General features: G+C 44.0%; 1 protein-coding gene across 1 annotated transcript; it reads left to right on the top strand.

The window, feature by feature from the left end:
- Positions 1-203: 203 nt before the first annotated feature.
- On the top strand, positions 204-16,853 carry ANXA13 (annexin A13). The gene is made up of 11 exons (XM_019546451.1): positions 204-236; positions 1,415-1,490; positions 4,579-4,673; positions 6,680-6,850; positions 7,850-7,883; positions 7,974-8,053; positions 10,885-10,953; positions 11,128-11,229; positions 13,431-13,506; positions 14,984-15,096; positions 16,506-16,853. Exons 1-11 carry the CDS (start codon positions 204-206, stop codon positions 16,623-16,625), a joined length of 969 nt encoding a protein of 322 aa, XP_019401996.1. The 3' UTR covers positions 16,626-16,853.
- Positions 16,854-17,039: the final 186 nt, after the last annotated feature.

Genomic DNA, 17,039 nt, shown 5'->3' with positions numbered 1-17,039 from the left:
TGGGCCCTGGAGCACCTGTCCGGGGTGGCTAGAGAGTGCAGGTAGCTCTAGGCTGCCCACTCTCTCTTGCCTTAAAACAAACAGGCATCTACTGCAGAACAGCAGCAGAAATTAATACTACCTTTTGTCATCACCAAGAATTTGGGCATTTGTGGCAGAACGAATGGCATGAACATCTGTTTTCTTTCACTTTACGCCGCCATATGACTTTCTGCAGCCTGAGCTGGCTAGTATGGGTATGTCTAGATAAGCTTCTGGCATACCTTGGACTGTAGTGTAAATATGCCCAGAAGCATGGGTATATCTGAAGGCTAAAGCTATAAACCTTTTCTCATTTAAGAATGCTTTACTTCAGGGGCGGGCAATTATTTTGGGGGGAGGGCCACTTACTGAGTTTTGGCAAGCCATCGAGGGCTGCATCACAGGCAGCCAGGGGCAGATAAATATTAATTTTCTAAATTTTTTAGGGGTCCTGCGGGCCAGATGGGATGGCCTGGCGGGCCACATTTTGCTCACCCCTGCTTTACTTACTAGAGCAGTTCCAGTGAGATCCATAAAATTATTGCCATGAAAATGGACTATCTGTAGAAGTAACCATTGCAGGACTAAGCCTCTGTGGTTTGACTTCAGTGGATCTGAGCTCAGGTTATCCACAGAAGAATGGATGTTTAAATAGGTGCATTTATTTTTCATTTTATCATGGGCTAGATTAGGGCCGTCATACATGTAAGCAGCTGGGGCCTACCTGGGCCACACAAGCAGGGACACACACTGCACAGGCAACAACAGCATGAGCCTCAGGCAGACCCCCAACGTTGCCTCCATGCAGTGGGTAGCCCCACTCTTCACCGCTACACTGCATGCACAGGCAGGCCCCCCCTCCCCTCCCGGCCAGCCTGTTGCACTGTGCTGTGGGCTCCTCCAGAACCAGTGGCTCCAGCTTGCCATGGCACCTTCTGGGGCTGGTGCAGGAAGCAAAAGCCAAAAGGAGCTAAGTGAAGCCCAGAGACTCCAGCTACTGTTGCAGCCAGAATAGTGGGGGAAGTGGTGGCTGGGTAGGACCTCAGGGTCTACCAGTTGGATAACCCTAGGCTAGATCCTCAAGATCTCCCTCAGAGCTAGTGTGTACACTGGTGATCATTTTTTTCGTGCTATAAATAATCTCATTAATTGGAAGGAACCATTTGTGCAAGGGTTTACTGGTAAGAGCTGTATACTCTAGCCCTCAGTTTTTTCTCAATCAGTATACCTGATTGAGTCAGTAGGAGTTCTGTGTAGGTAAGGAGTGAGTCAAAACATTATGAATAAATATCAGATGGCCATCAAACCCACTCTGGCCCATATTCCATGTAATACAATGCAGACAGCTCACTGCTGAATTATTTTCCATTTACTGTTGTCTCTGCTTTTCTAGTCAACCACACGACACCGTCACAGTTTTGATGCAGAACAGGATGCCAAGAAACTACACAAAGCTTGCAAAGGGATGGGTAAGAATGCTCTTGTTTTTAATATAAAGGACAAAACCCCATGAGCCCAAGTACAAGCTTGGAACAAAACAGGTGGCTTGATCTGTCCAGAGTTAATGTTTCAGCTTTCTATGAACCCTAAAGTTCACATACCATACCCTCTGTGTATACATGAATTTAGATACTCACACAGCATCATATAGATACAATATAAAACAGTTTATAAGCATTTAATATGCAGTATTAATATGCCCCCTTAGGATGTATACTAGCTGTCCATTTAATATCTATACATAATTAGTCCACAACAGGTTCCTGTCTGACCCAATGATGAAGAAGGAAATCACGAACCAATCAAGACAAATGTTCCTCCCCCAGTACTCTGTCCTCCTTACAGGGCCAATCTGAGGAAGTCCTTAGCACTTCCCCTAAGCTTCTGACCACCTCTAGCTTCCACTAAAGTAATCAGACAGAGAAGCCAGTTGGCGTCTCACAGAGTTGGGCTTTAAATCAATCCCTGGTATGTTAAGTGTGGCTTTCACCCAGGGGGTAAGGTGAAGCTGGCATTTTTTACTGCAATAAACCCATCAAGTTAACAATCCTGATAACAGCAGTAGCAGACTGGCTGATCAGGGCAAGCTAAGGGAGCTGGAAAATATGAACTGTTCTGCTGCAGTGCTGGCATAAGGGGTAGGCTACATTGGCAGCCATCTAGGATGCCTGAATTTGAGGGACATGTCTTCCTTAACCAATCCTCCAACCAAGACAGCCACACGGAGGACATGCCTCCACACCAGCTGGGTGCAGTGACAAAGCACCACCGTGTCTAACAATGCTTCTGACCTACTCTTAGGCTTTTAACCAGGAACTATTAAACCTAATCCCATATCCTTGTTCTTTGCTGACTATCTAGCCAGCATCCATGTGCAGATGGGAATGAGTCAAATGCTTCTAAATACAGATATTTTATTTATCTTTGTTGTTATCATCTATTTATTGTATCTATAGCACCCAGAAGCTCTGTTCAGGACTAGGTTCCCACTGCATATGTACTATTTAGGCACAGACGATAAAGGCAGTCCCTGCCTCAAAGAGCTCACAGGCTGTGTTTTAAGAAAAGAGATCACTGGTGGATACAGACAGAGGAGGCATGAGGAAACAATAAGTCACTGCTGGCTGGCATGAGGCAGCGAGCTCACTTCACCTGACACATGATCCCTTTGGTGCCTTGCCGATATTTCACCATTGTCTCCATCTCATTGACTTACGTGCCCTTTACAAATACATTAAACATCTTCCCCTCCAGCTCAAGTTAACGATGACTCATGCAATTGGGTGCAATTATACAATGCGCTGGAGCACATGATTAAAATGATCTCTCTCTAGTGATGTCATTAAAGCTTACATCCCAGATCATTAGCCTGCTGGCTGGAGTGCCACCAACACTGGCTAGTGGATGCGAGCATCTTTGTTTAGCACAAACATCTGCACACAGAGCACAGACAGGGAACCATGCAGGATGAGGTAACTATTTAGTGAGTTGCCTTTGTGGTGTTTATTGCAGACCTCGAGTTTTCTTTCAATTAGGGAAGGAGAATTAAAAGCACTTGAAAGGGGTGAGACAATCATTTTTCCTAGTGGCTAACTCTTTTAAAGTCATTCTTGTGATCAAGCTGTTCCTGAGAGATCCACTCACCGTTGCTCCAAGGCAATGTCACTGGTATAGGCAAAGCTTTCTGTTAGGTAGGCTGGACATTGATGGTACTCTGACTGTATTAGCAACGTGTAGGATCATAGCAGCAGATAGGAAACGTAAGTAAAAATGACAGATCCTCAGATGCTGCCTCCCCACCCTGTCGCAGCTGTTCCTTTCTATGTCAAAACATTATTGGCTCTTTTCTTGCCACTGTAACTTTCTCCCCTCGCTCCTCTCTTCATATCTGCCTTGCATTTACCTTTCTTCATTTCTCACCCAACCTTGGTGTGTTGATGATAGTATCCATGCTCACAACCCCCTGGCTCTGACATTGTGAGCCAGGTGTATGGCGTATGGCACTGAGGGAACTCAGATACCTACAGAGTTAGCAGGTTGCTACATGGAGATTTTGAGGATCTAAATTCTGGATTCAGGTTCTTGAAGTGACAGTCAGGAACTTAAATCCTTTTGTAGGTCTAGCTGTAAAAGAGCAAAGATTGACACTGCTGTAGGCTTGATCCCACTTTCACTGAAGTCAATGAGCTTTTTGCCACTGACTTAAAAAGGTTAACTTCTCACAAGCTATGCTGGGCTGGATCAGACCACTGGTATAATGATAACCAGATTCCAGCAGCAGTCAATAACTGGTCCTTCCAAGTAGGCTAATTTCCAAACACAACAGTTAATACACCCAGCTACGTCTTCAGTGCCTTACTGGGTAAAATTCCTTCCTTATCCTTGAAGGGTTAATCATAGAAAAGTAGGACTGGAAGAGACCTCTGGAAGTCATCTAGTCCAACCCCCCACCTAAGGCAGTCCAACCCCTGTCCAAACCATCCATACAAATTGTTGTCTAACCTATTACTAAGACTGCACAGTCAGGGTTGTCATATAGACACACAACATAGCACTCTAACCTGCCAGAGGAAAAGCAGGCAGCCAGTAGCAGCCAGTGTCCTGCTACTGCAAGGGTAGTTTTACCCTGAAACATGAGATCTGTGCCCAGGAGCGTAACTGAGACAGACAGCATCTACCTTTGGGGGGGACCATGCAAAAGCAGCTGCTGCCACCCTGGCAATTGACCCAGCTGCTGGAATCAGCGCAGCAGGAGCCGGCACTGCCCCATGCTGCCCTTCTATGCCTTTGTCTGCACCTCTTAATAATAGCTGAGCTTGAAATAGCATTGGCACTTTCACTTCATGTTCTGAACACTGGAACTGGCTGTAAAATAAGAGTAATTGTTGTAACTGTTAGGCACTAGAAGAAGCTATTGTCAACACGAGCAGACTTTCCAAAGTAAATGTTCTTCTGATTAGAAGAGATGGTGCTTGGCCTTCTTTTCTTCCCTCTGCAGGAATGAAATCTGAGAGATTTCTTTTTTTTCATTAACTTTTTTTTTCTTTTTCTTTTTAGGAACAGATGAAAAGACAATTATTGAAATTCTGTCCAGTCGATCATCAGAGCAAAGGCAACAAGTGAAAGAGAAGTACAAAACCATGTATAGCAAGGTATTTCACAGTCAGTCATGGGCCACCTAGCCTAGAAGGTACATGGGGCTAGCATAGGTAAGACACACCATCTCCTGTAGCCAATGGGACAGAAGGGAGTGATGTGGATAGTATTGCTATCCATCTGCCTTTGACCCTTCAGTCCAACTATTCAGATAACTATTTACAACTGGGCTATTTAGGAACAGCCTTCAGCTGTTCTTGGGGAGGCTCAAGCCCACACTTCAAGGGTCTTAATTGCTGCTGCCATGGCTTATTTTGAACCCAGTGCTCTGGGTTCAGAAATGTGCCTCTACATTTCTCCCCTTTGGATAATTCTATATACGTAGCAACTCATCTAGGTACAGAATTAAGGAGTTAATTTATGACTCTGTAATCATTTCAAATTAATCATCTTGGGCCTCATAGACTGCTTGGTTAATGGAAATTAGCCTTTACCAATTTAAAACATTTGATCTAAAATTCAGCAGAGCCTGAATGCATGAAACAGAGAGTAAAAAATGCACTGAAAGTAGGAATGGAAATTCCCTTCAGAAATCCCTTTGAGAGCAATGCAGAGTCAGAGAGACTTCTTTGATCTCATTTATGCCAGTTTTACCCAGGTGTAATTGTATTAACTTAAACTGATGGACTTCTGATTTACATTAGTGCAAAATTTGGATACCAAATACAGTACAAAATGTCAGAAGTTTGTTTTGGTACTTCGGTGCTGAAGGGAAGGACTAGCTGCCTGAGGAATTTAGAGATGAGAAAGATACTTTAGGGACACACTACTCTCAAAACACTACTTCGGGGAAAAGACTGAATTCAGCTGGCCTTAAATTAGTGGTCAATTAAGGTCCACCTGCAGATCAAGTCATTAATCAATGTCAGGAAGGGTGGGAGCACTGGGCCCCAAAATCCACCTATAGGTCAAAAGTGAGTGCAGTAAAAATTTTGCCAGGACAAAATTTTCTTAAGGACAAGAAAAAATGTTCCATAGTTCATATTTAAAGCATTTTCCATGGATTCTGAAATTATCAGATCATGACACATCACAGTTATGACAACATAGACTTCGGAAATTCATAACCAACCCAACATTTGGGGTGTTTGTCACTTTTGGGAGACATCAAGCTTGCCTGTACAGCATGAGTCTCTTGAGAGATTGTAGCAAGCAGTTTCAGCTCAAGCCACAGAGCTGTACATCTCAGTTCTGCTTTCACTTAACAGCACTTTTACACTGATGTGAGTCTTTTGACTTCAGTAACATGACTGGTGATGTACATTGCTGAAAGTGAAAGGGGATTCAAGCCCCATAGATTTAAAAGTACATTTCTTTTTTCTTTGGTCTGAATTTGTGAAAGACTTCCTATAGCACAGGAATCAGTCATTGTCAAATCGCTTAAAACAGATCATTAAAGGCAACCATAAACATTACTTTTCATTTACCAAAGATCTAAAATTTATACATAACATTTTCCAGGGATTTTTAATGTTATGAATCAACAAGAGCTAATCAGAAATTTTCCAAATTAAATATTTTTCCATTAGAATATGCTGATTTCTCCAAATAAATCATTCTCCATTCCTAGAAACACATTTATTTTGCTAAAATTTGATTCTAATAAAAAAATTTTAAAGTATTTTGATAGAATCAAAACACTGTATTTCGGCCTTTTCAGAGCAAAATTGTTCAGTTCTTTTGCATCAAAATGATTTTTTCCTTTCACTTTTTGACTATTTTATATTGCATAATATAAAACATGTCAAATTTGAAATGGAATGATTTGTTGTCTTTAAATAAATCATTTCAATCAACCCGAAGAATTATTTGGATGGATTTAATTTTGCAAGATTTTTTTAACCATTTTGCTCCATTTCAGAAGAGAACATCCTTTGTGAAATTTCCTGCAGAAGCAAAAATGCAGATCCCCACCCCCTCTGCTCAATTCTAGCACAACTCCCTGCCACCCAGTCCCAACATCCCCCCACTCTGGAACTAACCCTTCTGGATCTGCTCTTAGGATTTGGAAGAGGTGCTGAAAGGAGAACTCAGTGGGAATTTTGAAAAGACTGCACTGGCTCTGTTAGGTCTTCCTTGTGAATACGAAGCCCGAGAGCTTCAGAAAGCGATGAAAGGCGGTGGCACTGATGAGTCACTACTGATCGAGATTCTCTGCACAAGGACCAATCAGGTTGGTGAATTTCCCACCACTGTTATATGTCAGCTCAAGCACACCAGTTTGTGCCCATCACCATCACCCTCTAGAGGATGATACGGCATACCTGAAAAGCACAGGGGTGCATTTCTTGCTAGTGGCTGCAGCCCAACAGAGTCTGTCATACACGTCACCAACATTGCTCTTAAGGAAATGGCACCAAATACAATGTAGTTAGATAAAGAATATTGCATTGAGTCCCATCAGTGCAAAAGTAGTGCTCCTTCACTATCTTCATTACCTTCTAATGCAGACATAGTAATCTGTGGCACATGTGCCACAAGTAGCATGGGCAGCAGCACGTGGTGGGACAGGCAGCACACAGTGCAGGAAATAGTGCCCTATGTGGCAGCTAGGGAAGGAAATAGAGGGCAACACAGCATGCAGGGTAGGAAATGCAGGGCAAGGAACAGAAAGCAGAGACAGAGGAAGAGGATAAAAGAGACAACCAGGGGAGGGGGCTAATTTGTGACACATCAGGCAAGAAAGTTGGCACCTACTTTTCTAACACACACCTCCTTCAGGAAAGAGTGGGAGTGAGTTGCCTGATGGAGACATCTGACATTAAAATACACAGAGGCGTTTCTACTGATGGAATCCCCTGCTTAAGGCAACAGTAAGAATCCTAGGCATCATTCGGAGCAGCTGAAAGGTCCAGTTCAGGAACATGACCCTCCTTAGAACAGCAGTTCAGCATATGTATAAACCCCACTGAAATCAAAAAGACTTATACATATGGATAATGCTGAGCAGGTGTTTAAGTGCTATCCTGAATAAGGGTGGATTTAAACATGCTCTTAGGGGATTTTCTAAATCAGAACTGCATCAGAGTGAGGGCCTGGCCCACTGTGTGATCCCTATTCAATATCCTTATTTTATCTGGGCTCCAATCTCATCATTGAAGCATCTAAAACCCCAAGCAATATGGACATATTACTAACCTTTCTTGTTTGTTTGTTTGCTTGCTTATCCCAGCAAATTGAAGCAATAAAGAAGGCTTACAAAAGGCGTAAGTAATATTTATGTTTAAAATACTCTTTAAAGACGATCTATCAGCCTTTATCTATACATGAAATCTTACATGCTTCTTTCTTAATAGTCTTTGAGCAGGACCTAGAGTCCGATGTTAAAAGTGACACAAGTGGCTCACTAAGGACAATACTGGTTTCTGTGCTACAGGTATGGGTTAGACTATTTCTATTACATGCCAAACTCCAAAACAATGTTTTCTTCAGTGTATATATGATAAAAATGTAAACATGTAGTTTGTACATAGGTTTCTCACATTAAAATCCACAAAACATCAAAGCCTATGGTCTTCAAACATAATCTAGCACCATAACTAAATGGGTACTGGAAAAATACAAAGTTAATCTACAAGTCCTAATACACTGAAGATACTGTATTTAGCATTATTAATTGTATCATCATTTGGGTTGTTGTAATGCCAAGAATGCTGAACTAATTTCAGGTGTTTAAAACACTGTAAAAAAAGTCCTAGTCTAAATGAGCTTATAATTTATTTTAGAGTTATGACACAGAAAAAAAAAAAGAATTAACGCATCTGTGAGAGCTACTTAGAAGTGGAAAGGTGCAGTACATGGAAAGGGGAACAGATCAAACAAAAGAATAGTCATAGATCTTGTGTTGATATTTTTACTAAGAATTGTAGTACAGGCTTCAGGTAACACTAAAAATGCAAGTGTTAGGGAACTGTGCTGATGCACTTCTAACCAGGAACACTAGAGGGGCACATTAATGACATCAAGGGACATCCAACTCCACAGTGGTGGTACTTTACCAGAAGTACTGGAAATCTTTCTTTAAACCAGCAGTGGTAACAGACATTCCTCCAGGCTCCCTAGGAGGTCTCACAACCGGCACAAGGATGGTTTATGTCCTAGAGCAGTTCTCCTCACTCCCAACCTTCTGCCCCTGCCCCCAGGCCTTAGTTCCCCAGTGCGTGGGGCAGGACGGACCCAAGCAGCCCCTTGCAGGCTGGAACTCTGCCAGCCTGCAAGGGAAAAGCCATGTTTCCCATGTTTTTCTCCTTTAAAAGAGAATCCATTTTTAATGTTTGTTGATCCATTTTAAAAGTTTTTTCATAACCCTTTCATATATTCTTGTAATCCACTTTTAGGTCGCAACCCACTGCTTGAGCAATGCTGTTCTAGAGAGTGATGGATGACTTGGGAGGCTATAGCACTTGTAGCAGGCTCTAGCCCCGAGGATGGCCATGGTACCCTCTGGTGGCCAAGTTTTCCCTGCCTCACCTTGGATCTTCAGAGTACCCTCCCTTGTTCATCTCGCCTGCCACACCTTGATGGATATGCTCATCCTTTAGGGAGGCTGCCCCAGGGCCCCAAAGTAACCCTCAGTCCACTTCCTTCTCCACTTGAGTCCCACACCAAACTTCCCCTCAGGCATCACCTTAAGGGTGTTAATCATGGCCTCTGGCTTTCCCCATAGCCACACACATGCCTCCTGGGTATTACTCTTGATCTCAGTACAGGCTATATAGGATTCGGTCCTCTTGGCCTTAACCTTTGCTTGCTTTAGCTGCAGACTTCTAGCCCAGGCCGACTTGCTTTAGCTCATCTTCTGAGCCTCAGTCTCTTCTCTGTTGTGCCTCTCCCTCGGGACACAGGCTCTGGCCCTCTCGGCTCTAGCCTTCCCCCTGCCTCTCACTTGCAGGGCTCAGGCTCTGGCCCTCTTGGCTGCATGCTGTCTTGCTCCCACTCTTTCTCACCCCTTTACAGGGCTTGAAACCCCACGTGCCCCAGGCACCTGGTAGATGGCCTCCAATCTGCCCCTAAATCCACAGCTTGATCCTCCGATTTAAAAACAGAACAGAAATGCAAGCAACCACTTCTAACACAAGCACTCAAAGCCCCTGCTTCTGGGTCACCGTGCACTGCAAAAGCCGTCTCCCCAGTAACTGGCTCCCTTAGCCCCTGGGAGTACCTGACCCAGGCTGCAGCTTCCACTCTCTACCAGCCGGAGCTGGCAGGACAGCTCAGGGCTGCATTGCCCGTCTGCCTCAGGAACCTGCATTTCTATTCCCTGGGCTCCTCCTTTTCCAGTCAGTGGTTCCTCTGGTGGGCCACAGGTGTATCCTCCCAGGTTACTGCACAGCTTCCTGCTGTTCCTGCAGCTAGGCTACAGTGCTCCTTTGCTGCCTTCCCCTGCTCTGCCCTACTGCCTTATTGCTGGGCAGTGAGCCATGCAGTAAGCACTTGCAGCCTATAGATCCCTAGCTGCCCACTCTTCTGCAGCTAGCCTATGTTCAGCTGCCTGGGGACATGTCTGCTGCAGTCTCTCTCTTAAAGTAGCAGGAGCTTCTGGTTCCCTGATACACACTGCATAACTCTAAGTGAATTATAGGATCTTTACACCTGCTCCTGAGGCAACAGATTTAGCACTGGTTTTGTAGGAAACAGGATATGGGTCCTAATTAATGTCTCCCCGGTACAGCAAAGCTATGGGGCTAGATTCTGTCTGGGTTTACACTGAAGTCATAGATTTCATAGATTTCATAGACATTAGGGCTGGAAGGGACCTCGGGAGATCATCGAGTCCAGCCCCCTGCCCAAAGGGCAGGAAGTCAGCTGGGCTCATAGGATCCCAGCAAGATAAGCATCCAATTTACTCTTGAAGGTGTTCAATGTAGGTGCTTGAACCACCTCCGCTGGCAGACTGTTCCAGACCTTGGGGGCTCGGACAGTAAAGAAATTCTTCCTTATGTCCAGCCTGAAACGGTCTTGCAGGAGTTTGTGACCGTTCGACCTCGTCATCCCTTGGAGCGCTCTGGTGAATAGAACTGGTGAATAAGTCAATAGAACTAGAAAGCCTGGTAAATGGAAGGGGATTCAGGTGGTATGGACAATGGTCAGTAGATGGCAGCAGAAATACTGCTATGAATCAGCCTGCGAGCAGCTAAAATGAAAACCCTCTATTCTGTTACCAGGGATCAGCATTTCCTCTTTGTAACCCAGTCTCACTTTTTACAGGCTGATAGAGATGAAGAGCAGAACATCAATGCAGAGCTCGCTGAACAAGATGCTAAAAATCTATATGAAGTAAGTACAAGAATGGAGAAATACCCAACTGTCAGAGGTCACCTTTTTCCATGGTGTTGCTAAGGCATTACACCAAGGTAACGTTAGGGTGACAATGGAATTGGAGTTGTTGTGTTCAGTGATACATTTTTAAATAATACTGCCACATGTTAGTACTACCATTCAATCTTTCAGGCAGGGGAAGGCCGCTGGGGGACAGAGGAACTGGCTTTCAATGATGTTTTAGCAAAGAGAAATGTCAAGCAGCTGAGAGCTACCTTTCAGGCCTATGAAAAGGTAAGCTCTTTTGTTCTTTGATATGTATTACAGAGTTTGGAGCCGAGAAATAGCTTGCTGGAACAAATTACATTTGGAGCATACAAGCCTTTATCTGTCATTTAAAACACTGGTTGCAAATATCTAGTAACATATGTAAATACAACATCCTCAACTGATGTAATGGGTGTTACTCCATTGACTTTTAGTGACCTGCCCCATAAGCTCCAGGAAAGTAAGTTTGAAGGTTGTTCTGTCCTTCTCACAATTCTGGGAATGAAAAGGAGGGTGACCTTTCCCCAGTCTCATAGCAATGTCATGAGAGACACCTGCCAAGGGGTGGTTTTCCCTCCTTCTCTCCTAATCTGAAGCAGAACCTTGGTAAGTAGAAACCTACCTCTCATCCTGATCCTTCAGCCTCCATAAAAGAGAGTTCAGAAGAGAAGGTCTCTCACCTGCTGGCTCTTGCTCTTCTCCAGTATAACAAAATCAACCTCTTTTCCTTAAGCCTTGTTTGGAATTGGTAAGATGGCTTGCTTCAGGTGACTAGGTGGAAGGAAGTGCACCAATAAAAACATTTTCTCTCAGAATATATCTCTGTTAGAGGGGGGTACGAATGAAACCCTCATCAGCACACGGCCCTGAATATTGAGAATGTTTTGATTTAAACTTTGCGAGTTAATCCCATCTGTAGCTGCCACTGAGACCATAGCAGCTCTGTTCTTGCTACTGCAATGTAGAGCCAAAACATCAGCACTCTGTAAGGAGCATTGGTTTTATATGGTCAAAATGAATTTCAGGCTTGTCTAGACAATGTTCATTGGTCTTTACAAAGCACTCACAAATGAATGCCTCTTACCCTATCAATTAGATGCATTAGACAAGGGAAATGTCCCAGGAAATGTCCCCCTAGAGAAGTAGTAGGTACTCCATCATTTGGAGTATTTAGGGTCTTGTTGATTTAAATTTCTAAAAAAAAAGTGGAAGTGTCAATGTGTTTGAAGGCCTGATCATAAATAAGACAGAGAACTTGTATTTATTCCCTAAACTTATTCTATGTTCAGCACATAATTAGAACCACAGACTCTGCAGATGGAAAAAAAACACTGGTAAGAAAAGAAGTTGGACATATATTCATAATATTCTCCAAACTTTGGTTTGTGGATGGAGAAAAAAGAAACCCCGAGCCATTTATTTGACACTCTTTCCCTATGATGGCTCCATCTCCAGGGGTTCAGATAAATGAGCCTCCTATCCAAAATACCCTGGCTTTGGGATTTAACAAAAGCCAGACAGATCAGATTTCCCAAACCAACCCATCCACATCCTGCCCAACTGTATTTGAAATAGCAGTGGGCCAAGGCTACAACCATGTGTCCAAACACTAAGCGTGAGCTGTCTATTGGTGGAGTTCAGATAAATAAGACCATATCCAAATCAAGCCCCATTTTTTGCAAATTTAAACCTAAAAACACTGCCAAGTTTTGCCCATCTCCAGCATCTGTAGATAGTGCAGAGCAGGGAATATTGAGATTCCAACCAGCAAAGTAGGTCCTGGGGAAATTATCTCCTTTTTTTGCAAAGAGAGTATTTTCTTTAATTCAGAAAAGTGAGTATGGCTTATATTTTAAGGTGTTAGGCTCTTCTTCCCCTTCCCTTGGACAGCGCCCTCCCTTGGACAGCATGATACAAAACCTGAGCAGAACTCAAAACTGTGTGGACCCAAAAAGCAAAGGTTACAAAACTTCCTGTGCCTGATAAAGCACCATAGCCCAAAATGTACCTGGACAGTCTGGGAACCTTCTAAATCCTTGGCTAGAGCTAGGGAAAGCTCAAACAATCTCTCTTCGTTGTCATTCTCCCCCAGAAGAAAGCTATCGGATGATTCATTGTTAGACTTATTGGACACCAGCACTGTTTCAGAGTACATGACAGATTCTGTGCCACCTGATGAAAAATCAGCGCACTGATGTGGTGGAGCTATGAACATGTATACCAGCTAAGGATCCAATCCTCTGAGACAGCTTGAGCCATTTGCCCTTCTGCGAGAATTAAAGGACAGTTGTATCTTGAAAGCCGTGAAAAGGACCATTCTCACCTAAGTCATTTTTTTGGCATGTGAAGTGCCATCTGCACAGAAATTCAGTGCTGGTTCTTTGCGAGTCGGATAACCCTGCACAGCCATTAACTCTCCTGATGAATTTGTTTCATTGTTTCTTTAGCTGCATGGGAAAGATATTGAAGAAGTCATTAAAAGTGAAACATCTGGAGATCTAGAGAAGTCCTATCTCACACTTGGTAAGACAGAAAAAACAAATCAAAAGATTTTTTTTCTCTAGTTTTCATCCTCATTTGACCTTACCATTGGTCCTATGTACAAACATGGTGGCATCTGTTTAGTTAGCACTAGACTGAAATCTCTGAGGGACACAGGAATTGGCTTTCAATACCAACTTGGACTGCACAGTTGTAAAGGGAGCAAGAAACTCCACTAAGGCCCTACACAGGCTTCCCAGACCTGGATCTAAAAAAAGAGAAGTGACAGTGATGCCCTCTGGCTCAGCAGTTGATGGGCAACAAGAATAATTCCAAAGGATCCAAGCGAATAAAAATCAGGGCTCCGTTTTCACTCCAGACCATTAGCATTTCCAGCCCTTCTGTGCTGGCATTGATGTATTTAGCATTATGGTTTATCCACATACAACATATTACCTGAGTAGAGTAATATACATATTCACTTTTAGGCTCCTGTGCTTCTCCAGACACTATACAGAAAATTACCTTCAAGTGTAAACAGACCACATTTTTGTAAGCCTTTTCTCCCAGGATCCTACCAGTCCATTGCCCAGTTTTATATACCTGTAAAGTATGCAAGATAAAATATACTAACACTTTTTTCTGGGACAAAGCTGTATACCTCTAAGTTAAAAGCAGCTCGTTCAAGTTAACTGCCAGTCATTCCAGGGACAAAACTGTCAGCCTGTGCTCCCCCTGCCCACAGGGCAGCTATACAGCTTGAAAGGGTTCGTGTGGAAAGGGCTGTGCTTATCCTCAGGTTTTAACTTGGAACAATTGAGACTGCTTTTAATGAGATGTCTGTTGACAGCTTTCATCTTCGCAGTCCCTCCAATTATTTTTCTAAGGCAGGAGTGTTAAACATGGCCCATGGGCCATAGAAAGGCTCCCTGGGCCAATATCTGGGCCACTAGTCTACCAGAGAGCACTGAAAGTTGGGATACTTGGCCCTGGTGGGCATGGCCATTGACAGCAAGCTTGGCTCCATGCCACCAGACCCCATGCTCCTGCTGCCTCCGCTGCCACTGGACCTTGTGCTCCCACTAGCACCAGACCTGCAACCGCCCCCACCCCTGATGGACCCCGAGCACCAGACCTGCAACTGCCCCCACCCTGATGGACCCTGAGCTGCCCCCAGCTGCCACTGGACCCTGCACTGCCCACTGTTGCCTCCGTCCAACCCAGCACTGGCTCTTCCCCTTCCTCTGCCCCTGCCACCACCACACCCTGCACTCCCACCAGACTCCACACAACTATTGCTGCCACTACAGCAGCCCACATGCCCTGGGTTGGATCTGGCCCACAAGGCCTCCATGGTCTGGACCTGACCCAGGGCCCCAGGTGGATTTGACATCCACGATCTAAGTGGCTACAAACAAGGCGGATTTCTAGGTTTCCTTAACAAATCTGTTACTTTCTTCCTCCTATAAGGAATGTGAAACATGAAATGCTAAAACTTCCTACTTCTCTCCCCCTTTAGTGAGGTGTGCCAAAGATTGCCCAGGCTACTTTGCTACATGTCTACATGAGTCAATGAAAGGAACAGGAACTGATGAGGAGACTTTGATTCGCATCCTCGTGACTAGGGCTGAGGTAAGACACTCTGGGATCTGAAAACTCCCAAATCCTCCAGTGGATAATTGTAAACTTAGAGAAACAGAAATAGCTGGGCCACATTCCTCTCTCAATCAGTCTATTTTGCAGTTTAAATCCTATGCAGCTCTATTGACTTCAGCAGTCACAGTCTGGTTTTACATCCATATCACTGAGTAGAGCTTTGACACTGAATCTGTTTACGTTTTTAAAAGAAATTAATAAAAAAGCACATGAGCAATGGCCACCATTGCTCCTCTGGGAGATGAGTCACCTGATCCTAAAGAGGTTTAAAAAAAATAAAATCCTTATTAACTAAAAACAAGGCAGCAATTCCCAAACTGGGAATGGCCAAGGAGTCATATGGTGCTGTCTGTCCCCGTTGACAGACACAGAACGGATGGAGGCGGGGAGGGGGGGTGATTAGGAGTCAAAGGAAACTGTGGCTGAGTCTCTTCAAAAAGCTCAGAACATATTCAAGGCAGTTCAGATCTATAAACACTGCCTCCGTGTCTCATCTATGTAAGCAATGGCTATTGTTGCCACAGAGATGTTCGGTCATGAATGGAAGAAGTGGTGGTCTCCTTGGCTGGGAATGGGAGGGGAGGAGATATCCATGTGACCCAAGCAAGAGGGTTGGTGTTAGTCCAAGACAATCTCTCTATGAAGATGTGATCCAATCATGACATTTTTGAGACCCCCAGTAGTCAGGGCCCACGTCACTGGCGCTTCTTTCATAGGGTAGTACATACCATCTGGTGCTCTGCACTTTGCAAAAAGAAAGCTGTTTATTACTGGGATATTATTGATTTTTTTAAATTCTACTCCTGGTAGCAAGGGTATGTCTGCATGGTACTGGAAGCAGCGTAGCCCAGTTAGCGTGATGCACCCTATTTCAGCGGAGATTTCCTTGGAACTGTGCTAACACGACTATACTGCTTTGGGGATGTGAGTTAGCACACACCACTGCCAGCCCTCTGCCTGGTGGTGTGGAAACATACCGCAAGTCCAAATAGCAAGTGGGAGCTAAATGTGCTCAGAGATTTAGACCTTACCTCAGGGGTGGGCAAAATGCAGCCCGCGGGCTGGATGCGGCCTGCCAGGCCATTCTATCCGTGGGGCCCCTAAAAATTTAGAAAATTAATACTTATTTGCCCCTGACTGCCTGTCATTTGGCCCTCAATAACTTGCCAAAACTAAGTAAGCGGCCCTCCACCCAAAATAATTGCCCACCCCTACCTTACCTTCTCCTCAGCAGGGTGACGATCCATACTTATTTAAAAACAAAGAGGGTTTTTCCATTGATTGAAATGGTCTTCGGATCAGGCACTATAGGCTGTCCTTGGAAGTGCTAGTGTATTAAGCAAAAGAGATCCACTCCTCTAAAGATTATTTCTGTCTCTCATCAGATTGACCTTCCAACAATAAAGGAGAAGTTCAAGCAACTGTACAACAGCTCTTTAGCTCAGGCCATCCAATCAGATACCTCTGGGGACCTCAGAAAGCTGCTGGTGGCACTGCTACACTAGTGCTGCTCCCAGAAAGAGAGAGAGAGAAGAAACCTCCTTTTGAACTAGTTTCAAAAGCAGTGTCCAAAACAAATGGGGCACTAGCAATAAAAAAAACAATCCAGTTTATTTTCTTTACAGCTAAAGAACATGTGGCCAAGTAATGATTGCGCTAGCTTGACATGAGGTTTATGTTAAGCCTATCACAACAAATGTCCTCAAGCAATAAAGAACTTTTATAAAACTAAACCTAATTTGGCCTCTTTTTATTTGCAATATGAGAAGGGGCTTCAGCTATTTTGCCATCAATCCCCTTGATATCACTATAGAGTTCTGAAGACCATTCCTTATCTCCCTCTGCTTTATATCCTACGTCAGTAGGAGTCAACCTTTCTGGAAGCTGTAGCACAAATTAGCCCCACTTTTTCCCCGAGT

Source organism: Crocodylus porosus, unplaced genomic scaffold (genome assembly GCF_001723895.1).
Source record: "Crocodylus porosus isolate Cpor-Errol unplaced genomic scaffold, CroPor_comp1, whole genome shotgun sequence".
In the NCBI taxonomy this organism is placed as follows: domain Eukaryota; kingdom Metazoa; phylum Chordata; order Crocodylia; family Crocodylidae; genus Crocodylus; species Crocodylus porosus.
Note: the sequence above shows the minus strand (reverse complement) of the source record. Positions and strands in the feature narration are given on the sequence as shown.

Bases quoted from the DNA above. Each gene is read 5' to 3' on its own strand.
- ANXA13 (XM_019546451.1), top strand. From the start codon at position 204: ATGACTTTCTGCAGCCTGAGCTGGCTAGTATGG. The intron at 6,851-7,849 runs GTTGGTGAATTT...TGCTTATCCCAG, and splicing joins TCTGCACAAGGACCAATCAG to CAAATTGAAGCAATAAAGAA. The intron at 15,097-16,505 runs GTAAGACACTCT...GTCTCTCATCAG, and splicing joins TCCTCGTGACTAGGGCTGAG to ATTGACCTTCCAACAATAAA.